The sequence below is a fragment of the Sceloporus occidentalis genome, unplaced genomic scaffold (assembly GCF_023333645.1).
Source record: "Sceloporus occidentalis isolate IW3139 unplaced genomic scaffold, rSceOcc1.0.p SCAF_25, whole genome shotgun sequence".
Classification (NCBI taxonomy): Eukaryota; Metazoa; Chordata; class Lepidosauria; order Squamata; family Phrynosomatidae; genus Sceloporus; species Sceloporus occidentalis.
In genome coordinates this window covers 5,807,155-5,831,851 of record NW_028317005.1, presented here as the reverse complement: position 1 = coordinate 5,831,851, position 24,697 = coordinate 5,807,155, and the positions used below count along the sequence as shown (strand labels likewise).

At 40.7% G+C, this 24,697-nt stretch overlaps 1 protein-coding gene across 1 annotated transcript; it reads right to left on the bottom strand.

Annotated features, from left to right (window-relative positions):
- Positions 1 to 4,377: 4,377 nt before the first annotated feature.
- LOC149300309 (deacylase AADAC-like) lies at positions 4,378 to 23,694 on the bottom strand. Its single transcript, XM_089485438.1, has 5 exons — positions 23,557 to 23,694; positions 7,755 to 7,977; positions 6,498 to 6,567; positions 6,064 to 6,235; positions 4,378 to 4,983 (listed from the first exon to the last, which is right to left on the bottom strand). The coding sequence occupies exons 1-5, from the start codon at positions 23,692 to 23,694 to the stop codon at positions 4,378 to 4,380; spliced, it is 1,209 nt and encodes a 402-aa protein (XP_089341564.1).
- Between the last annotated feature and the right edge of the window lie 1,003 nt (positions 23,695 to 24,697).

The window sequence follows — 24,697 nt, the reverse complement described above, 5'->3', positions numbered from 1 at the left end:
TGCCTATTGACCCTTGGACTGTAACCGGACTTTTCTTGTTATTACATAAAGGGTTTCACCATTATCTTGCTCCATAACTCCTGCCCTAGCCTTCTATCCCAGACACCTCACCGGGTCCTAACAGGGTCAAACCTGGACAGTCTCCAGGTATACACATAAGGTGTTTTTCTCTCACTTATACACATTGTCTCATTTTTAAAACTTGACCTTGGGTATTTAAGAGGCCTTTTCCATTCCAGGTTTTAATTTGATAAATGGCCACATTCCTTGCTCATTACAAAAAAATCCTTGAAGAAAGAAAATGTCAAAAATGCTGACATTGTAAGGATAACATTTGATGAGAAGTAACCTCACCTTGCATTCAGTAATAGTTAACGGCTGGCACCAAACTGCATGAGGTGCTTTGAACAAAAGTCATGCTTTCAAGATTAGGTTTAATCTTCTGTTGATAATTTCTTTAAAGTCGAAATATGTTTAAAGTCTTTTCAAAATGGTTTCTTTTTTTTTTCTAGCAGCTGTAGGCCCACTGTGACATACTCAATTACATTTAATCAGGTACAACTCAACCAAGAACATTGGGAGGGGGCTAAGAAGATCCATCACTTTCAGCAGGCCTTCTGGCCGGGGAGGGAGGATTATTAAAATAATGTGTGAGTGAGTTCTCTATCATTAAGTCCTCTTTTGCCTCTCACAGCTTTCCTAAAAAGGGTAGCCTAGGGACTTTTGCCAAATATGCATAAACATCACATCTAGAGAAAACAGAAAATATGTCACACAGAATGACAAAATTCTGGACAATAGAAACTTTTTTTTGCCAACATTGAGACTGATCCCATCAAGTTTTGCATTGATGTTCGTGTAAGGGGTTTATTTAACACAGATATGTTGCCGATAAAGTTAAATCAGGAACACTGAGGAGGCTTTATTACATCATGTTGGCTGCCAATATTCACATTTAGTAACAGGAAGAGGATGTCTTGAATTCTCGCTTCACACTTTTAATTATAAACATGTGAAACGTAACACTGCTATGACAATTATAGTTTCAAGGTTTCATTTATCCCTTTGGCAAAACTATATTATAAATGTTGAATATAGTTAGATGTGTAAAGCACGAGGTCTGTTCTCCAATTCTACTACTTCAGTGCTGAGCTTCGAGATATGGCGTCATATCCCTGCGCTTAGCATCAATTGCCAGTAGCATCATGAGGGAGGGGGGAAACCTCGTGCTTCCTGTATTTTGGGCTGGTTTCCATTTCCTTTACTGAAGCCACTCAAATATTATATCCTTGTCCCCTAAGCACAGCCCTTTCTATAACATTTTTATATTTATGGATCAATATTTAGTGTGAACAATATCGAAAAAAAATGTTTTACTTTCCTGATAGTGACGTAAGTTGCCACAAAACACTAAACATTAATTTAAGAGTCTTAATTTTCCAAAACTCCATCTAATATATACATACATTATTTTCATTTTTTTTTTTAGGGAATTACAGGACAAATCTTAGAAAGTGTACATCACTGTTTCTAAAGGTATAAGCATTTTATTTATTGAATGATGGGTTTGTAACTGTTGTAGTGAACAAAGTTTATTGACAACCCACAAAAAGTCTGAAAGCAGACAACAAAGTATTCGAATAATATACACTATATGGACAAAAGTATTGGGACACATCACTCAGACCCATTTCCACAGGTGTATAAAATCAATGGGCAGGGAACAAAATGTGATGCCCTTAAAATGAATGGGTCAAAAATGAACCGAACAATTTGTTTTGGCCCATTAGCACGTCTACATGCCGTTATGAAATTTCAACATTACATTTTTTTTTTATTTGGTTGGGAAAAAAATATTGGTTTCGGTATTATTAATTGTGAAGCAATAGTTGTCACCACTTCCATAGGTGTCACCACTAAGGCCAATAAGTTGTACCCTCCCTTTATTATTTTATTTTTTCATTTCATCCCTACCACTCAATTCTCTAAACTTTACTTTGGAATTTATATCATTAAAGTGTCATATTTGTAAATATTCTTGTTATGTTTCTTTTCTAAACAAATAGAAACACAAGTCTATTTCATTATCAGTCACTTTATTGGCTGCATTTCCAAAACATGCCACTTTAAAAAAAATATTGTAATGTTGATACGTGTGAGGACAAATCTTGAAAAAAATTATGAGCATAATAACACACATATATATTTGTATATATTTAATTAACGCAACTGGACTGGACTGGGGACCACTGGACTGGAGACCACTAAGCAGCCGTCAGCGGGTAGTCCAGGCAGCATTCTTCAAGGTGCTGCGCCGGGTAGCCAAAGCCTAAAATTTCCCAGGTAAGTTAATAACTTTTGCTATTTTTTTCTAAGCATAACCCCAATTTAAATTCATCTTTAAAAATAGGCACATCATTATTCTTACCAAACACATTCACGATTTGCATTATGATAGATTTAATTTTTCTAGGGCTGCAACAACTAATCGATAAAATCGATAATAATCGATAATGAAAATCGTTGCCAACGAATTTCATTATCGATTAGTTGAATCGATTTTTATTGATTATAAAATGAGGGTTTTTTCAGAGCAAACGCTCTGAAAAATACCCCTCATTATATAAACCGTTTCAGTGACTCACAGCAGCAGCTCCTACTTACCAGCCCCTCCCTGTAATCACTGTGACAACTGGCCCCGCCCCCTTCCTTCTCCCAGAAGGCCAGAACCACATGGCTGTGACACTCATCTAACTGTAAGTATAACATTAATATTTGGGCTGCTGAAAGTTAGGGGAGGTGGGGGTTAATTTAGGGGCAGTTATGGTTAATGGGGTATTTAGGGGCAGTTATGGTTAATGGAGTGTTTAGGGTTAATTTAGGGGCAGTTATGGTTAATGGAGTGTTTAGGGGCAGCTATTGTTAATGGGGTGTTTAGGGTTAATTTAGGAGCAGCTGTGGTTAATGGGGTGTTTGGGGTTAATTTGAGGCAGTTGTGGTTAATGGTGTTTTTAGGGTTAATTTAGGGTAGTTGTTTTGATGGGGTATTTAGAGTTAATTTAGGGGTAGTTATGGTTAATGGGGTGTTTAGGGTTAATTCAATGATGAGGACTGAGGGTTAATTTGATTAATTTAATAAAGTTAACTTAAGGCGCAGTTAGAGGTAAATGGGGGCAGACTAAGGGGAATCTAAATCCTGGGGGCAGTGAAGATTAACCCAGTACTTATTTATAAAAGTATGGTGTCAGTGTGCTGTGGACTATGAGATATCTGGGGGGTATAAGGCATATCTGGGGAGGATGGAGTGACATATCTGGGGGTATAAGGCATATACGGTATATAAGGCATATGTGGGGAGGCAGTGTGGCATGTCTGGGGAGGACGGAGTGGTGTATCAGGGGGTATAAGGCGTATCAGGCACAGTGACGTGTGTGGGAGGCAGCGTGGAGCGGCATATGTGGGAGGCAGCGTGGAGTGGTATATGTGGGAGGCAGCATGGAGTGGTATATGTGGGAGGCAGCGTGGAGCGGTATATGTGGGAGGCAGGGTGGAGTGGAATATGTGAGAGGCAGCGTGGAGTGGTATATGTGGGAGGCAGCGTGGAGTGGCATATGTGGGAGGCAGCATGGAGTGGTATATGTGGGAGGCAGCGTGGAGCGGCATATGTGGGAGGCAGCGTGGAGTGGTATATGTGGGAGGCAGCATGGAGTGGCATATGTGGGAGGCAACATGGCAAGCCTGGGCTCAAATGTGCATCAATTGGGGGGGCTGGTTGGGAAATGAAGACAAGAAATGCATTTTATCAAAGTTTTTTTTATTCTGCTGTTTTTATTTAACATCATTTGTTTATTAAATTATGTTAAATAAATGAAAAATGTACATTCTTTTTTTTTTATCCGATTAATCGACAAAATAATCGGCCAACTAATCGATTATGAAAATAATCGTTAGTTGCAGCCCTAAATTTTTCAAGTCTTTAATTCACAGTACCCCACTGCATTAATAAAAACCAACTGTGATATGCTGTGTAAATCATTTTCAAACGGATTTGTTCAAAAGTGGGGCCCAATAACATCATGTAAAAAAGTTACTTTATAAACATTTCATTTGTACATAAAATCATTCAGCGGAAAGCAGCAATTATTTACATAAACTAAAAAGAAAATAAACTCCAGGAACATATAACTACTTTAAATTTAAGTGCCAGTAAAGCACCCATTCATGTGATTTAGATATTTTGCCGGCACGTTTATATACATCAGGCCATTGAATTGCATGATGTAGTTTTTTGTATTATGGGACACTTAGTTGGGCTTTCCGGTCTTGGCTGTTATGACATTTATTGACTTTGTAACTTTTGTGGATCCAATGTACTTTTCATAAGTTTTGCTTGAGCCAGTTAAGGTACCTTTCTTCTATGTGATGTGCTATTTGAAAGTCAAGTGGCCAGTTGTTAAATAAGAGTATTCCATGGAAAGTATTATCGTAATGATGATGCACAACCTGCACTCCCATCTTTTTAAGTCTTGACACATACATGAAACCATCATCTCTTAACACATCGTACATACATGTAATGACGTATGTTAATGGCAAACCCTTCAACTGTTCATCTTTGGCCAACAGAGGAGATACTCTTTCGTCCAAAATTCCTGGATATTTTTTAACAAATTCTGAGTGTCCAAACTGTGGTGAGTAAATATAGTTTTTCTTCAGGTCTTCAGGCAATAAACTGCTCCAGTTTACAAACTTAAACAAATCAGCAGCTTCTAGTGGTATATGTCTGTTCGACAACATGGCTTCACATAATCTTCTGTCTGTAGTAATGTATTCACACCAGAAACGGACCATGAGATTTGAGGATAACAATGGCATTTTCCCATTTTCTTGATACGATGGGGTATGTAGGTCAAGATCCTGGAGCACCGGATAAAGTAATGCTTGGACCTTAAGTTTAATGTTGACTTCGGGGTCTTTCAACAGCTGAAATAAATAAATAAACTGTTTGTAACAGGTGTGTTTGTGAGGGTAAATAGGCAAACATTCTAAAACATTAGGAAAGTAAATGTTTATTTTATTGACAAAATAACACTTATGTTTCTTTTCTAAACAAATAGAAACAGAATTCTATTTCATTATCAGTCACTTTATTGGCTGCATTTCCAAAACATGCCACCTTAAAAAAAATATTGTAATGTACGTGTGAGGACAAATCTTGAAAAAAATTATGAGCATAATAACACACATATAGATTTCATTTATATATATTTAATTAACAAAACTGGACCGGACTGGGGACAACTAAGCAGCCCCAGATGTCAGTGGGTAGTCCTGGCCACGTTCTTCAAGGGGCTGCTCCTGGGAAGCCAAAGCCTAAAATTTCGCAGGTATGGTAATAACTTGCTATTTTTCTTCTGAGCATAACCCCAATTCAAATTTATCTTTAAAAATAGGCATGTCGTTATTCTTACTAAACATATTCACGATTTGCATTATGACCTACATTTTATTTACCTTTTATTTGGATGTATGTAACATATAAAACATTTTATATTGAATTCCACAAAGGGACAATGTTATATGTTTACCAGTACTGTTTAGTGACGAGGGTACTGGTATATGAGACTGCAACATTTATTTTCCCTTTTTTTCTTTACTATAAAGCTACTTTTTCACTAAGACTAGTGAGTGCCTCACAGTTTTTAAATGCCAGTATGATCTGTAATATAATATGGGCTACTTGATCTTGTTGACCTTCTGGTTACTGAATATATCTGAGGTTTACATGTTAGTAGTGCTTTATAGATGTAACAGATACCTGGATTTTTTCATCCTAGTTTCCATTACTCTAGTCTGTTATTATCTGATGCATCATTTATGGAAGGTGATATGTCTTTTTAATTATTCCAGGTTTACAGAACCATAACCCATGAGGGTTTTGATTCCTTTTTTTGCTGGAAACAGTATATTGCACTACATTTCTGTGATCCCGTTTAATTGTATTTGAATAGCCGGTCTTACAAAAGCTTTATAAACTACATTAACATTACAACATTAACCTACTTGTTGGGCTACAGCAGCAGCCAAGTTTCCTCCTGCACTGTCACCTGCTACAGCCACACGGTCAGGATCCACTGAGTATTTGTTAAGAATGGTTTTATCTAGGAAGAACTTTACTACAGTATACACATCATCAAACTGAGTTGGAAACTGGAACCTAGGTGCTAAACGGTACCTTAAGCGTGCAGGGGAGACAAAAAAATTAAAACAGGGTTAATGCAAAAAAAGTGACTTTACATTCCAAGCTGTATATTTTAAACTGCACCCTTTTACATTGTATAACAATTTCTAGTTTCCAGCTATAAACCCCAAACTTGGGGGTTAAATAGAATACTAACAGAGAACAATGTGTCGCTTCCTGTAACTAGCTATAAATTCTCAGAAGTGCATCACAAGAATAGCATATTTAATTAACATAAATGACTACAGATTCTTACTCTATTGACACAACCACAGCACCGAGCTTTTGTGCAGTATGTCTTGACAGCAAATCGTAAGGCTTCATAGCTAGGAGGGAAAAAAAGTAAATGTCACTTAATAATGAGAAATCACAAGTTTTAGTAACAAGAAAAGGAAGAACCAAGTAGTTTAGTTACTTGTTCTACTACAGGTGGCTTTAGCCTTTTGAATCACCACCAAAATGCATTACTTCATAATATTAATTGATCTTTTATCAATCTGACACAGTATAGTGAAGTGTAGATGTTTCTAAGTGGGAGCTCAGGCTAGGCTCATTGAGCCACATTAGAGTCAGATTGTATTTTGTCACTGAATGTTGATGGTCCGATGGAAAGGGGAAAATTGCATGCCTATGACTACACATTCTTCCCCTTTTGCTGGGTGGTAAAGGCCATGTCGGATTTGGGACAAAATATCGACAAGATATTAAAGATTGTCAACCTTTAAAAACTTAACCCACAAATGACATTTTTCCTGGAAAACAAGGAATATTAACCACCTAGCCAATCAGTAGGAAAAAACTATGAGGTTACTGGGAAAAGTCCAAATGATTCAACAGTCGTACCAACAACAATTAACCTTTGAAAGTAGGTTAGGGATTCTTATAAACAACATTTTTCGCAAAAAGAGGGAAGATTAATCTCCAGTTACTATGATTCTCAGCCACCATTGCAAATGCAAGCTGAGAATCATTTACATACAGAAACTGGACCAGTTTATGGAAAAATCATGGCTGATTATGACAGTTTATATCTAAATCTAAGTACTTCTCAAAGAACACCTTAGACAAATCCCATTTTACTACTGCCGGAGAACACTAATTAAAGAGCTTACATCAGTACCATATTTATCTCAGGAGCTGCCCTAGCACCACTGCAGCCCCCTCAGTGCCACAGCTCTTAATGCCAAGAGGTAGGATATCATGTCATATCCCAGCGCTCCACCTGAGCTGACTCAGCATCATCTGTCATCTGTCATCCACAGTGTTAATGGGTTTTGTTAGGAAGAACGGTAATTTTCCTTTCAACTGGCCCATTTAATAGTGGTGCTACTGGAAACCTCATCCTCCAAAATGGATGACTGGCTACCGGTTTTTATGCAGCTGCTGCCTCCATGGGTTGGTCTATGCCACAATACGCCATTGGCTTATGCCCAAACAGAACCTGTATAATATCCACATTGGCACAAAAAGCAACTTTTGTTATTAAAAAATGACCATTGCCATTATTACTTACCTGCACTTCCTAGGCACCACCCGCCACCATGTATGTAGATAACTCCACTCTTTAGAGCTTCAGTTGATTTTTTAGGAATGTATAGCCGCACTGGAATATTATCGAACAATGTGTCTGTGACAGTCACATTTTCATCTGACGTCGGTTCTGTGTTTTCTGCGTACGTCAAAAACATCATAACATCCATATAATGTTTGATTCCCAGCAGCTCAGCAAAATTACTCTGTAAAAACACAATATAACAGTAAAAACTCCAGTGCTATGCTTTCATGTACAACACATATGATTCAATTAAACCTGGACATTTGTGGAAGTCTCTCATTTAATCCATTCACGTCTGTATACATTAGTAAAGTCTTTGAGACCCTTTGAAATCAATCCACAGACAAGACTCCAGAATCATTTTTCTAGAAACTTTTCCTCAACATTTTCTCTAACATAACCAGACATACACACTAATATACCCAAACACACACTTTCACCAAGATACACACACACTAATATACCCAAAGACGTGCTCACAAACTAAAATACCCACAACAAACACACAATAACATGCAGACACATACTAGCATACGCACACACTTTCACTAACACACACAGACTTACATACTAAAATACCCATACATCCATTCTAACACACCCAAAGACGCATGTTCAGATACTAACATACCCTAGACACACACAGCAACATACAAACCCAGACCTAGACATTAACATACACACTCTCAAATGCCCAGACATGCTGTCATACCCAGACAGAGACACACTAATATATCCAAGCAGACACATGCTAATATACCCAGACACATACACACCCAGGCACACAAACATACATACCCAAGCAGACTCTAAGATACATAAACCAACCTAGATACCCAGACAGACAGACACATACACGCAGGTCATGTACCACTTGAAGTTTCAGCTTGTACTTGAATCCCTGCATACCGCCGCAATATCCCTGCAGGGTCACTCAGCGTGATGTTGCATGAACCTGCCTCTTTCCGCCTCAGCAGTGGCGTCGGCAGGGGGGGCCAGAGAGGGCCATGGCCCCCCCTACATCATGCTGTGCCCCCCCCGTGTGCCCCCCAATTGAAACGCCATTTATTTATTTTTTTTGTAATAGACGCGGAGGAGAGAGAGAGGCGCCGAACGGTCGCTGAGGAATACGTTTTCAGAAACCGTTCGGTGCCTCTCACTCTTCTCCGCGAGGCCTCTGCCTTGGTCAAAGTGCCGGCATTTCAAGTTGAGCGCCGGTATATGATGTCATATCCGGCGCTCAACAGTGAAGCCGCGCACACTGCGGCAGAACCAGGGAGACAGGGACTTCGCGATCGCACCGCTGGACTTCTACAAGCCCAAAGTTAGGAGGGGGTTAGAGAGTGAGAAGAGGTAGATTGGGAGGGAGAGGGGAGAGATAGGATTGATTGGGAGGGAGAGGGGAGAGATAGGATTGAATGGGAGGGAGAGGGGAGAGATAGGATTGAATGGGAGGGAGAGGGGAGAGATAGGATTGAATGGGAGGGAGAGGGGAGAGATAGGATAGATTGGGAGGGAGAGGGGAGAGATAGGATAGATTGGGAGGGAGAGGGGAGAGATAGGATAGATTGGGAGGGAGAGGGGAGAGATAGGATTGATTGGGAGGGAGAGGGGAGAGATAGGATTGATTGGGAGGGAGAGGGGAGAGATAGGATTGATTTGGAGGGAGAGGGGAGAGATAGGAATGATTGGGAGGGAGAGGGGATAGATAAGGAGGGAGAGGTGGTAGGGAGGGAGGGAGAGGGGGTTATATAGGGTAAATAGGATAGATAGGGAGGGAGAGGGGGTAGATAGGATAGATAGGGAGGGAGGGGGGGTGGATAGGGTAGATAGGGAGGGAGAGGGGGTAGATAGGGTAGATAAGGAGGGAGAGGCGGTAGGGAGGGAGGGAGAGGGATTAGGGAGGGAGGGAGAGGGGTTAGATAGGGTAGATAGGGAGGGAGGGAGAGGGGTTAGATAGGGTAGATAGGGAGGGAGGGAGAGGGGGTAGATAGGATAGATAGGGAGGGAGAGGGGGTAGATAGGGTAGATAAGGAGGGAGAGGCGGTAGGGAGGGAGGGAGAGGCGGTAGGGAGGGAGGGAGAGGGATTATGGAGGGAGGGAGAGGTGATAGATAGGGAGAAAGGAGGGTGGCAAGAATATTGAAATAAAGAGTCAGAATGAGAGAGAGAATGAATGGATTAATGTGTGGATGCATTAATGAATATGTGTAAATAATTTGTGTGAAAGAATAAATGATTGTGTGAATTATTAGTGAGTGACTGTAAAAGTGTTTGTGAATCATAGGTGTATTATTGATTTGTCAAAAAAGCAAAGATTGTATAAGCAGGGTGTTTAGGCAATGGGGACAAAGATGGCACAGATGTGTTTATGGGACAAACATGGCGTACGTTCACCTGTTTGGGGACAATGTTGACTCATGCTGGGCTGTTTGGCGACAAAGATGGCATGTCCTATATACGTGTAATTTGGGTGCTGGTCAGGTTCTATGTGGGCAATGTGGATGCCAGGGTTGGCTTTGGGGTGTGTGTGACCAGTGATCTATGCCTGTAATTTAGGGGGGTTTATCTATACCTTTAATGCAGAGTTTATATGTAATTTCCAATTGATATATACCTGCAAAGCTGGGTTTTGTGTTATTCTGTTGATCTGTATCGGCTATATTTCCATACATTATTTATGTTTACCTGCAAATATAGGATTTGTATGTCTTATTCAGTTGATCAATACCTGGAGTGCTGTTTCCATGTGTTGATTATTTGATCTATACCTTCAGTGCTGAGTGTACATGTGATTTCCAGTTGATATATACCTGCAATGCTGGGTTTGTGTGTTCTGTTGGTTTATACCTGCAATGCTATGTTTCCATACATTATTTATGTATACCTGCAAATACAAGTTTTTTTTTAAATCTCATTCAGTTGCATGTGCTGTTTTCATGTGTTATTTATTTGATCTATACCTGAACTACAGGGTGTAAGTAAAAGAGCGGTATGGTTTAGTGAATGAGGGGACAAAGAGACTCTGGGGATGATTACAGGGGAGAGGACCTCTCAATGTCACGGTGCAGGACTGACTCTCACGGTCTTCCTCTGATCTGCAGTCAGTGTGGCAAATATTTTTTTTTTTGGTATGGTAGCAGAGGGAGTGATTGCATGCAAGGAAGCGTTGAGCGGGGCCCAAGGAAATGCTTTGGTAGGGTCCAATTTTTTCACTATAAAATATATTGGCAGCAGGTTCTAATATTTATATATATATATATTGGCAGCAGGGGCAAATATTTATATATGTTTTGGCAGCAGGGGCTAATATTTATTTATATATTGGCAGCAGGGTCTAATATTTATTTATATATTGACAGCAGTGTTTAATATTTATATATATTGGCAGCAGCGTCTAATAATATATATTGGCTGCAGGGGCTAATATTAATATATATCGGAAGCAGGGTGTAATTTTTCTATATATCGGCAGCAGGGTCTAATATTTATATATATTGTCAGCAGGGGCTAATATCAAAGAATGAAAAATAACTGCCAGTTTAGCTGTTATTTTGAAATCATATTTCAATCACGGTCTTTACTATTATGTAGTTAAAAATGCACGTCTAACGTGTGTATGTATATATATATATATATATATATATATATATATATATATATGTCGTTTTATAATTGGCCCCCCTACTTTGGTCCCTGGCCCCCCATGTGCCCCCCCTAAATATGAAAGCTGGAGACGCCACTGCGCCACAGTCTATATTGAGGGGAGCAATTTCCATGTTGCTACCCTCCACCCCGCCCCTGGTGCTACTACTATCGTTCCTGGTGCTACCACTATAGCAATTAAGGGCAATCCCACAACAAAGATGGGCAGACGATGTCAGATGATAGCAGCAGATCTATTTTTGGTCCAGAAGAAGTGACGAAAAAGCAACACACCTTCAAATAATAATTTCTCTGTTAGATGTGAATGGATGAATGAGTGCTGAAAGAATATATAAGTGTTTAGGGGCAGAAATGACAAGTAGGCTGTTGAGGGGTAGAGGTGAGACAGCTCTGTAAGGGGGCAGAGGTGGCACAAGTAGGCTGTTATGGGGCATAAGTGGCATAGGCAGGCTGTTTAAGGGACACAGGGGGGCACAGGGGGCACAGGCAGGCTGTTTCAGGAACAGAGATGGCACGGGAAGGCTGTTCAGGGGCAGAGCAGGCACAGACAGGCTGTTAAGGGGCACATACATACTGTTTAGGGACAAACAGCACAGACAAGCTGCTTGGGGCACAGACAAGCTGCTTAGGACAAAGATGGCACATACATGTTTGGGGGAACAGATGGCACAGATAAACTGCTTAGGTGCAAACATGGCACATACCAGCTATTTAGGAACAAAGGTGGCACTGTGGGGCATGTAGCTTGTGAAGTTGGGGTGCCCCAGTGTGGCTCCTTGTTACTTCCCTAGTGTGGCAAGTGGGCACATGAGCTTGACCACACAATACAATATATGAGGCTAGTGTGCATTTCAAGTGCTGTTTTTCATTCCTGGTGTGGCCCTGCTGGCAACAGCACCATCACAACCATCACAAATACTATTATGAAAAAAACAACAAAAAACTACTAGTACCACTACTAGGAGATGGGCACACTGCAATGTGCAAGTTGTATCATAAACATAGTGAGCCGGGGTACCAGTCTTATGTGTCATTGTTGAAGGACAAACAGTCCCAGGCTGTTGAAGGACAAACTGCCCTCAAACCATTTCACCACATATGGAGCGCCACTAACGCACTGATGGCACATTGGTGGCTGTCAGAATATTTACCACACTACCACTGTAGCTGGTGTAGACATACGGGGTGACAGAAGGGGTGGAACTGAGACAGAAAGGCAGCAGGGTTATTGATCCTTCCTACTCCATGCCGAGGTTATGGATGATCACCACACATCAGCTCACATTTTGGCAGCTCTTAAGAAGATGCTGGTGCACTGGATTGGACCACAATCAGGCAAAGCAGTAAAAATCTGAATGGTGGTGACTGACGGGACAGAAAACATAGTGGAAACATAGTGGAAAGAGATGGGGACATTGTAAATTTGTGTTGTGCAGCACATATACTACACCTGGTGGTAAGCGCAGCTATTCGAACTGACAGGCAGTGTAGGCTGTTGAAAGAGATTGAAAAGTGCCATAAGATTTCTGGGCTCTTTTTCCACAGCATGAAGGCAAGTCAACAGATGAGGGAGGAGCAGGAGAAACAGGTGCAGTCATTCCAGCCACATGTCCAGTTCTCAGTCCCTTGCAGCCATGCAGAGCAGCAGAATATAGATTTTTTATTTATTTATAAAATATTGGAAAAAGGATGTGCATCTGCCAAGTGGCTGTCGGCCTGTCAGGGTCCATCCAGGCTGAGGAGCTGCATATCTCTGTTTTTCCCTGCCTTGTCTCAGTTCCCATGTTTTGCTGTGGTCCACTCCTGGATTTCCATATGCTCTGTCCTGAACCTCTGATTCCTTGATTCCAGTCTGCTCTTTGCTTCAGCTCTGTTTCCTTTATAAGATGTGTCCCACCCGTTTGTTCTGTTTGTCTTAGTCTGCAGTCTAAAGGTATGTCCTTCTCGGTTCTGTGTTTGGATTCAATGTTTAGTTTATCAGTACTTTTGTATGCAGGGCTTAGCTCTAGGACTCACCGTCATTGGAGTACTTTGGCGTAGTGGTGGGCTTAGCATACTATGGCCTTAAGATGTGACGGAATCTCCAATTGTTATCACATAGTCCTAGGCTAGTTCCTGTATTCATGTTTGTCTGTCTCTTATGTACCTTTGCCCTCCTTCCCTGAATCTAAGAATTCTGGTTCCTCTCTCCTCTCCCCATGTCCCAGTTAAGATGTCCTATCCTTGCTTAAAGGAGAAGCGTCCGAGGATTCCGGCTCCTCACTCCTTCCCCTGTGTTCCTTGCCTTGTTCCCTGTCCTTTCTTGTGCCCTGTATCATGTATGTCTTGTCTGGTTATGTTCCTTGCTCTGTCCTCCTTGCTCTGTCCTTGCTTGCTACTCTTCTGTTGATACTCTGCTTAGCTTCCATACTCCCTGCCTGCAGCATCCAGCACATGATTCCAGTGCTACGTTTCATGCCTGCTCCAGGGTGCCTGCAGAATATCTCCAAGTTCTGTTCGTTTTGTCAGATCCAAGTTTTGTTCGGATTTCCACATCCAGCCAAGTTTCGTTCTGGTCTGTTCAGGACTACATCCACTGCTATGTCAGGGTGCTGGTATGTGTCTGCTCAACCCTAGATGCCCACACTCGTGAGTGTGGTCGCCCTGCACCAGGCCCTGTCCTGAGACTCCGCTACTGCACCATAACTCCTGAACACAATCTTTGGGCGTATGGACCCGGTTCCTGACATATGGCCGCAGGTAAACGCCAGGAGTTTGCAGAGTGGAGACTGCAGCGCTTTCAGCTCGTCTGCTTCTGTGCTATGCTGGTTCCGGTGTTTTGACAGCTCTTCCTGCCTGTTATTATGCATACCTGTTTCTGGACCTGAGTCTGCAAGAGTTTGCTTCCTCATCCTTGTTCAGTGAACCTGATTCCTGCCCTGAGCCCCGGCCGAGGGGTGTCGTGTCCTGAGCCCCGGCCGAGGGGTGTCGTGTCCTGAGCCCCGGCCGAGGGGTGTCGTGTCCTGAGCCCCGGCCGAGGGGTGTCGTGTCCTGAGCCCCGGCCGAGGGGTGTCTTGTTCCTGATTCCTGTCTTGGAGGAGGTCGGTCTGCTAAGCAGTGTTCCAGTCATCTGGTGGGCTTTTGTTCTGCTCTGCATGGGTTCCCCTACTATGAGAGTACCTTCGCTTCAACCTGAAAGTCCTCTAGAGACACCTTCCTCATTTCCGTTCAGATATGCTGACTTCTGTTTCGGAGGAGCGTTTGCAAGAAACGGCTTCCTCATTCCTGTCAGATATGCTGATTCCTGTTTTGGAGGAGGTTGGTCTGTTAAGCGGTAGTGCTGATCGTCGAAGGACTCCTTCTGAAATGATTCCAGAATCCTGAGAATGCTGGTTCCTGGGTTGACTTGTTCAATCAGTTCTCCCGTCAGAGAGAGGGCCTTCATTCTGTTGATGTTTCTGTTCGCGTCCGGAGGCCGCTCATTCGGAGGGGGATATTGTCAGGGTCCATCCAGGCTGAGGAGCTGCATATCTCTGTTTTTCCCTGCCTTGCCTCAGTTCCCATGTTTTGCTGTGGTCCACTCCTGGATTTCCATATGCTCTGTCCTGAACCTCTGATTCCTTGATTCCAGTCTGCTCTTTGCTTCAGCTCCTGTTTCCTTTATAAGATGTGTCCCACCCGTTTGTTCTGTTTGTCTTAGTCTGCAGTCTAAAGGTATGTCCTTCTCGGTTCTGTGTTTGGATTCAATGTTTAGTTTATCAGTACTTTCGTATGCAGGGCTTAGCATTAGGACCCACCGTCATTGGAGTACTTTGGCGTACTTTGGGGTAGTGGTGGGCTAAGCATACTATGGCCATAAGATGTGACGGAATCTCCAATTGTTATCACATAGTCCTAGGCTAGTTCCTGTATTCATGTTTGTCTGTCTCTTATGTACCTTTGCCCTCCTTCCCTGAATCATCTGAGGATTCTGGTTCCTCTCCCCATGTCCCAGTTAAGATGTCCTATCCTTGCTTAAAGGAGAAGCGTCCGAGGATTCCAGCTCCTCACTCCTTCCCCTGTGTTCCTTGCCTTGTTCCCTGTCGTTTCTTGTGCCCTGTATCATGTATGTCTTGTCTGGTTATGTTCCTTGCTCGGTCTCCCTGTTCCTTGCTCTGTCCTCCTTGCTTGCTACTTTTCTGTTGATACTCTGCTTAGCTTCCATACTCCCTGCCTGCAGCATCCGGCACATGATTCCAGTGCTACGTTTCATGCCTGCTCCAGGGTGCCTGCAGGATATCTCCAAGTTCTGTTCGTTTTGTCAGATCCAAGTTTTGTTCGGATTTCCACATCCAGCCAAGTTTCGTTCTGCTCTGTTTAGGACTACATCCACTGCTATGTCAGGGTGCTGGTATGTGGCTGCCCAACCCTAGATGCCCGGGTGAGTGTGGTCGCCCTGCACCAGGCCCTGTCCTGAGACTCCGCTACTGCACCGTAACTCCTGAACACAATCTTTGGGGCGCACCGGGTCTTTAGTCGTCTGTATGGACCCGGTTCCTGACACTGCCAAGGCCCAGTCCCCAACTGCGGACAAAGGGTAGTTAAAAGACAATCACCAAGAGCACCGGAAATGGAAATAACAAATCAAAGACAATACCTGCAACTAACCCATAGCATGGCTGAAAGACACTGGGTTAAAGGGGTGGTTCTAGGAGTTTTAGTGTTTCTGCCCCATCTGCATATGAGGGCCAACACTGCAACTATTATCAGTTTCTTAAAATACAATGTAATATGACAACAATCTCAAGGTCAGACTATCCATTTTTTAAATAATGTACCACTGTATTCTCACAAATAACGATTTGAAAAAAAATTATTTCCAGAATTCGTGGAATCACAGTCTCACAATAGGGCATTTATTATCGTTTTAACAATGAAATAAACCCTTTTACACTGTGATATTCCTCACATTCAGCTTCTTTATTATCTGGAAGAAGGTTGGCTCAGGAGACACTCCCACACAGCGCTGATAACAGCTTCATGTGGGTAGTTTTTTCTCTTCGCTACATAATTTCTATCTACTTTCTCTCCAAGGAATATATCAACCTCAAAACATGTCTTGTTTATATCATTTCATTTCAAGAGTCTTACTTCAGCTTTCCCCAAAATATACATTTATGTGTGCTAATTGCAGATTCAATGCATGGAGCCAGTGAATTCCTTATCACATACAATGTATTTTAAAGGTGCCGTTTTACCTGCTCTTCTGAATTTAACACTTTTGTAACCAAATGTAGCATTAAAAGCCTTGTTCCTAGTGCTGTTTACTGTCCAACTCCTCACCAGAAGTAATTTTAAGCCATGCAAAATGTTGCCCCTTTCATGTTTTTTTTGCCAGGAGCATGTGGCAGATACTGATGTGTTGTCATACAAACCTTAAAGGGACAGTTTAGTATACTGACACCCCCATTATAGAATAACGCATATACGTACTCTGTGAGCACTTTAATATGCATTCTTACAAAACAACCTGACCTAGAAGTTGCGGCCCTGCTGGTCTGCCATTTCTAGCCACTGGTTGGCTGCTTGAAGCAGTCAATAGGTGACAGGAAATGTCTCCTATTTATATCAATGGCAACCCTTGCAAACAAATGCACTGAACAGACGTCTGCCTGCTGTGTTTCCAGAGACATTCCTAAAGCTGGCGTGTGAAACGGTGCAAGTGCATATGGCATTGTATTTACGAACGGGTCAACACAAAAATTAAAAGGTTCCATCCAGCTATCATCTGAATTAAAGTGTATATGATGGCTGGATTGTCCCTTTAAAACACAGGGGCTTCCAACATGCGGCCCGCGGAACCTCGAGGTGCAGCCCGCGTGAGATCGGCAGCCAGGATCATAAAAGCCCTGCTGCTTACTTGTGGGAGGGTCCATTCTCTGCTCCAGTCCTGCCTCCTCTGTGGGGAGAACGAGGGAGGCCGCGCCCCCTGCTGAAGTCTGTGAGCGGCATCGAGAGCTGTAGAGCAGGTAAGGGGGTGCGGTAGGTTGTGTGAATGAGTATGTCTGATTGAGGGAATGAATCTGTGAATGAATGAATTTGTGTGTGTGTGATAGCATGGATGTGTAAGTGCTGGAACCTAGGCATGATGGGACTATGATTGCTGTTAGCAATCACACTCCTATCATGCCAAGTCAGCCAGTACATGCTGAAACCTGGCTAGCTGCCCCCCTTGTGTATTGATGCTGCCAGCAGTATGGGGTCTGCACTCACAGCCACCCTGTACCAGCACGTATTGGCTGACTTGGGATGATAGGAGTGTGATTGCTAACAGCTAACAGCAATCTGCTAACAGCAATCACAGTCTCATCATGCCTACGTTCCAGCATTCACTGGTTGCCTGGGTATAAAAAGAGTGTGTTTGCCGTTAGCAATCACACTCCTATCATGCCAAGTCATATTGTTGATTTTTTTTGTCCAATTGTGGTGTGTTACTTTTAATAAAAGTGTGGTTACACACTAAAATTGGACAAAAAATACAATGCCCAGCCAACCAGTACATGCTGGAATCTGGGTATGCCTGAGATTGCTGTTAACAATCATAATATATAATTTTTTTATACAATTTTGGTGTGTAACTTACTTTTAATAAAAGTATGTGGGGGGGTCACTTTCAGTTTTGGCCAAGTGAACCCTGACTTTTTGGTTTTGGTCCAGAATTTTCATTTTAGTGCATCACTAAAATAAATATAACTATTTTATTTTTACTTATCCAGAATCCTGAATTTGTAGGCCCAGAAATCACAGAAATCAGAGAGAGAAAAGTGAAGGTTTTGTGTCATTTACTTTATTTTAATCTGCGTATCTTATTAAAGGCCATATTTTCTCTCAGTGAAAAATGAGTGCGGCCCTCGCACGTATACAATTCTGATGAAGTGGCCCACTGCAGAAAAAACTTGGACACCCCTGCTTTAAAATATTCTGTTTTTTATGTGATTAATCCATTAGAGAGGGTAGAATATGCTGTGACATTGCAAGCAAAGATATTACAAAGCTGACTCACAATTGGCTGGGAAATTGTGGGTACAGTCACCTCACACACACTACATAAAAAAAATAACTAGTCCTGCCCAGATAACAAACATTTTTGCAGAAGACATTAAAGCCTCTTTGGAGTAAAGAAAACAGAGATACAGCAGACAATAAAACCCCTGTTCAGCTCTGGGACAGATGGGTTCCCAGATTATCTGTCTTCACAAACACTTGCTCCCTAAAATAAGTTATTGATTGCCCACCACTAGGCTGGTAATTGAAACCTGGGATGCAGCCTATAAAAGGGTTTCAAGGCTAGCCTGTTTTGGAGTTTCAACTTTATTTGGTCTTTTCTTTTTTCTTTTTTAATCCAGAGCTGAGGGGCGTATTTTACTCTTTTCCCTTCCGTAGAGCACGATTATCCCTTTTTATTGTTAGAACATTAAAATGAAAAACTGAGAACATATATGGTGCTTATATACTGAAATGTAATTGTAAAAAATAATTTTGTAACTGCAAGAAGTTCCTTTTGTTCTTACATGCAATACAACTATAAGTTCAAAAAAGAGTTTATTTTTTAGTATATACAACCCTCTAGAGGTGAAGCTGCATCTCTGGAGCAGCAGCAGAATACAGCTGATATTTTGCACTACTGAATGGTTACTTCAATGGGAACGCTTTTGTATGGAGTCTCCTCACCAAGCCAGAGCTGACTGGTGGTTATTATATCACATGGCCGGAGATGAGTTCAACATGGGGCAGGGAAAGGGGCAAATGCATATTGGAGGTTTCTGTATTTGTTACAAAGACCACATTGAAATTTAAAGGGGCAACCTCGATCTTGTTATGTAACCGTATATACTAATTTTTATGTCCTGTTTGCCCTTTGTACAGCGCTCTGGAATCTGATAGTGCTATATAAAACAATAAATAATAATAATAATAACTTGGCTATCCTATGCAATAAATTTGGGTGTTATAAAAAGCTGAACTTCCTTTGGCAAACGCTCTCTTGGGAACGAGTAAGCAAAATTAGAAAACAATATCCTGGACGCAGGACAAAGCCAAATTCAAAAACGTAAGATTATCTTTTAAAAGCAGATTTATGAACTCAGCCGCAAAACCAACACCAACGTATATTACGTTGCAAGTCTTTTTGTTTATACAGAATAGGATTTTACTTAAATGCATTTTAAGCAATACCAACACTTGCCCTTGCATGTTTGCCCTGTACATTTAAAATGTTTACAATGGGATGGGTGCTACAGGTTAAAGCAGATAGATATGTGAATCAAGGTAATACATTTAATGCAGATGACAGATTTGGAAAAGAAAACAGGTTATTTAAGGAGAGACAATGTTTATTCAGCAATCTTTCGGAATTAACGAAAAACAAATTACCAAAATTTTAATAAAAACCTAAAACTATATATATTAAATATACATGTGTTCTGGCCGAAGCACACAAGTCGACCTACTAAATCAAGGCATACCATCACCCTAGCTGAAAAATGTTATGGAAGTACCACATCCATACACAAAATGGGTGCTCCTACCAAAATGAAACATATTCTAGAATGCATGTGTATTAATTATCTAAATAAAAACATCTCAATTATTGGTTTTGCAAAACTATACCACACAACATAGTAAGACCATGCAAAGTCTACTTAAAAATTGCTCTTTCTTACCATAGATAAAAGGAACGCAAGGAGCAACTTACGTAAGACAAAAAAAAATAGTTAAAAGAAATATTAAAGTGTGATACAACGCCAGATGGTTCATAATTCATTACTTGGCATATACATTTCTAGGACTTCTCTTTACCTAAATGCCCTACTGTAAAAAATGACTGTATTTAGAAAAAAAAATCTGAAAAGCTAACAACAAATTACAAAAAAACCCAAAACACAAAATCAAAACCTTATTGCTACACGATAAAGATAAAACAATTATATCCAACCAGGAAAAATATTATTTTAAAAATACAATAGATTCCATGGTTAACCAAGTGGGCTTTATTCAGAGGGGACTATTCACTAAAGCGATAATTGCAGAAGATTTTGCAGGAGAGCTGTTGCTTTTACTTTATCACTATTCAGTAGTAAGCATCTCCAGTGTGAATGGCCATGGATAACGTGCAAGTCAATGGTTAAAGAGACTGAAGAAATCTCAGTACAGGGCCAGTCATAGCTTCCTGTTACAGAAGCTCACTGGGGTGGAACCTTCATAACGTATAGTGAAGTCAAGGAACTGAAACACCCTGGTCAGCTCTCCCTTGGTATGGTCTGGCTGCTTTTCTGCGCCCCTATATCTGTTGTATCTATTATAAATGCGCCCCTATATCTGTTGTATCCACTACTAGAGTTGCTCAGCTGAAGGCTAATTAACAGCCTATGAGAATTATCACAGCTACTCTCCTCAGCTAATTTTCCAGCCCACAGCCAGACCTTCAGGCTATTTAAGAAGCTAAGATTGACTTCATTCTTGCCTTTGTGTTGTTTCTAGCTGCAGGTGTGTTCTCCTGTGTTCCTGATTACCTATGCATGACCCGGCTTTCCCTAACGTCCATCCTGGCTCCTGGCTTCTTCGTGACATTGCTGATCTCTGTATTCCTGACCCCGGCTTGTCTGAGTACCTGTCTTGGTTCCTGACTCCGGCTGGTCTTTTGGTGTATGCTCCTGGGTCACTATTTGGCTTTGTTTGCTTAGTTATTATAACAAAAGTGTTTTGCACTTTACATTTTATGTCCATCTGGTTCCTGGTCCCTTACATCCCTTAGGTGATCAGACCCAGAGAGCTGTGTCTTCACTATGCAATAACTCATTATAAAGGGCCATCCATAGCATAATTATCTGCAAGAGGGGCTGATATGGCCCTACACGCTGGCACGGACTGGCCAACTGGCACACCGGGCAAATGCTCTGTGGGCCATACTCACCAGACTTGTGGTTGGCTGGATATGTCTGGCTTTACGCTACGTTAGCATAAAGATCCAGGTCCGCCTCATCATAGCCAGTCTGACCCTACATAGTTCAGACAGTGGGGTGATTCTGGCTTCTTGAAATATGTTTTCTATAGTACCATCCAAGCCATTCCTGGAGCAGAACCTCACTGTTGTTGGCCCTTCATAATGTAAAAAGGTCAGTGAGTGGAACTGCAGATCTCCTACAAACACACTTGCCAACTCTCTCTTTAGTAAATAAACCCCCAAAAGTATAATCTACAGCTACCAACATACATATTCTGCTGATCTGCATCAATTTCAATTTACTTTCCTACTTCCTTCTGACCTAATCCCTTGTTTCTCTAAAATCCCCTGCTATTTAACCTCCTTAAAACTACCAACCCTCTCTGCTCTACAGGCTGTTTGATTGAATGACCTTTATCAGAGGTTGTCCAGTTTCAAAATAAGACAAGTAATTTCTACCAAAAGTACTTTTCCTGATTCTTAGGATCCAAATTTACTATATCGTCTAATAATGTTACTGGTAACTACTTTGATCTATAAGGTTTCTTTCTCTAATGTACTCTAACTACAGTCCTATATCTTGTTTAAGTGCTTAGTTGAGCCATTTTTTTGAAGATTATGGTTGACAAGTATTCTTATTTGTTGATCTTTTCTAGTACTCTAGATCAGTACTTAATACCTGCACCTTTTTCCCTTCTTTGACACAGATAAAGTTAGTCTAGACTAAATTGGCACCAGTGGCATATTGTAGACTAGTAGGTATAGCATGGCAGCCACAAAAAAAAATAATTCCTTTATTGGTCCATGGCCTGGTTGGGGAGATTATAGAAGTACTCTGTAACCAAGCCAGCTAAATTATGGAGGTCTATGCTACTTTAATTAGAGTACGGTGAGCAAGTAATCAACACTTTTCCTAGTAACATTCCAGGTCTTTTTTTTCACTGTCATATCGGCAGGATTAAGAAACTGTGACATCACTAAGGATTAAAAAATTGTGATTTTTGTTTTGACAGTGACAATTGCACTGTATGGAAATTAAGGTGTTGGCTGTGATATTAACAAAAGCAGTTTTTACCACAACATACTACTATATTCCCGTATATGTTTTGTTACAGAATTCATTGCCTTGCATTTATCTGAGAGTAAAGATTAAACAGATTTCAAAGTACAAATTTCAAAAGCAGCAAAGCAATTCCTGTTGATTAGTCTGAGTAATAGTCTGGCTTCGCATGTTTTTCTCTTTTGCAGAATTCCCACTGCTCTTCTCTATCCAACAAAGACCAACAGCAAATGCCAAGTATATACAAGAAGAAGAAACAAAAAAACATGCAATCTATTAGCGTTTAGCTTTCGTAATGTACTAAATATCCTAAAAATGTGTTAAACCTGCCCACTCTTTAAAATCAACCTTTGAACAGATCCAGGAAGGCAAACGTAGTTTTAGATTTTACATTGAATAATAAACCTGCAGGAGTAACAGAGTGCTAAGAAAAACCTTTAATTTTTAATAGGAAGCTTAGTAAAAAAAAAACCAACAAAAAACCCATTAATTAAGGCAAATCGATTTCAACTTGTTTTTTAAGAAAAAGAAGAAAATACACAGGGCATGCTGTTTACATAAGGAGTGGTATAAGAACACTTAAACCTGCCAAGATTCTGGAAGGGCAAGCATTGCTATGTATGCCTAACAAACAATGTTTCAAAACAAAATCCTACTATCCCATTAACTCTTTCAGTGCACAGACACACACACACAGACACAAAGGGTTAAATATCCACCACTTTTCAGCAGAAACAGATTTGAAACTGGGCAAAATTCCAAAGCATGGGAGAGAGCTACTTTTAACCCCTTAAATATTTGAAAATATATATATATATATATTTTCACTCTCAAACACTTCTAGTTGATTCATTTTTATACTGCAGCCTTTTATAAAATGTACCAAAACATAACCGATCCAGCAAGATCCATGTGAAACAACATCTAAATCCAGATTACACTTTATAATACCTCTGATCCAAGCCCAGAGGTCATTCAAGTAATATATCCCTAATAAGCAGGGAAGGGACAATGTTTGTCTGCATGACAGATCAAGCAATAACTGTGAAAGGAGATGATAAAATATTAACTTACAACATGTCCAAGACTTCGAAAGCTCACATCCAGCAAAGTGGCTTTCCATTTCTCCTCTATGTTGTCTGGAAGTGGGGTATAGATGTAATATGCCAGCAGCACAGACACCAACCCCAAGCACAGCAGCCTTGATGCCATGTCTGCACAGCACCTACTTCACTAGTGTGATTAGGTGTTCTCAGTGACTGTTACAAGTCAGCCTCACTGATAGGGCAAAAGTAATCTGTTGGATCTAAGCCCATATGTATCATCTGATCGACTCTGCAGCATACACCGTTTCTAGCAGTCAGTTGGAAGGTTTATAGCCCTATATAAACAAATCAGAATGCCATTAAAATTGTGGTTATTGCATTTAGTTTTGATGTTTTTTGAAAAATGATTTCTTTCCTAAATTTTTATTTTTAACAAGTGTTAATTTTAAGTTAAACTATTTAGGAACCATAGAAGGTCATGTATCAGTTACAAAGTATAAGCCTGCAGACTAGTGTAATAATGTAGAATAATTGTGGAATTGAAGCTCATCATTAAGCTATTATTTTTGTTAGTTGTTTATGTTACTTTTTTGGCACATCAAAAGCTAAGAAAACAGCAAGGACCAATACAATTTATATAATAATTATTATAATCTCAAAAAAAAACATGATGCACATATTTGTACTATTGTTTATTTTTTTCAAATTATATTATGGGCTCATATTGCATTGTTTTTAATGGGTTTAAGGACAACCCATTAACCTTAAGGGGTTTTAATGAAAAGATGTAGCCATCTCTAGCAAAAGTAACTGATTTAATTATTTGCAAACTGAGGGTGTCGGGAATTTTAATGCTCAATTCAATATATTGTGAACAAATATTAACTTTATATTGCCAGTTCAGAGCATTTTGTTTACCCATGGCGCTGTATAAGACTACTTGAGCCAGCCAACAGCAAGCAATGGTATGTATGCATAATATACACTGTTTCCAAAAACTGTGTCCCATTAGTTCTTTCAGTGCTTTAGAAAGCTATAAGCGCATACAAACATGGACATAAACGGCTAATAATTTACCACATTTAAACAGATACAGATCCTGGTAACATCAGGTTCAAAATTCCACAGTATGGAAGAGTCCTGCAATTGACATTTGGTTTTTTAATCCT

Excerpts from the sequence above, each read along its gene's own strand:
- LOC149300309 (XM_089485438.1), bottom strand. The coding sequence starts at position 23,694 with ATGGCATCAAGGCTGCTGTGCTTGGGGTTGGTGTCTGTGCTGCTGGCA. Across the intron at positions 7,978-23,556 it reads TTCGAAGTCTTGGACATGTT|AGTAATTTTGCTGAGCTGCT; the intron begins GTAAGTTAATAT and ends GTGTTTTTACAG. Across the intron at positions 6,236-6,497 it reads GCTGTGGTTGTGTCAATAGA|GTACCGTTTAGCACCTAGGT; the intron begins GTAAGAATCTGT and ends TGCACGCTTAAG.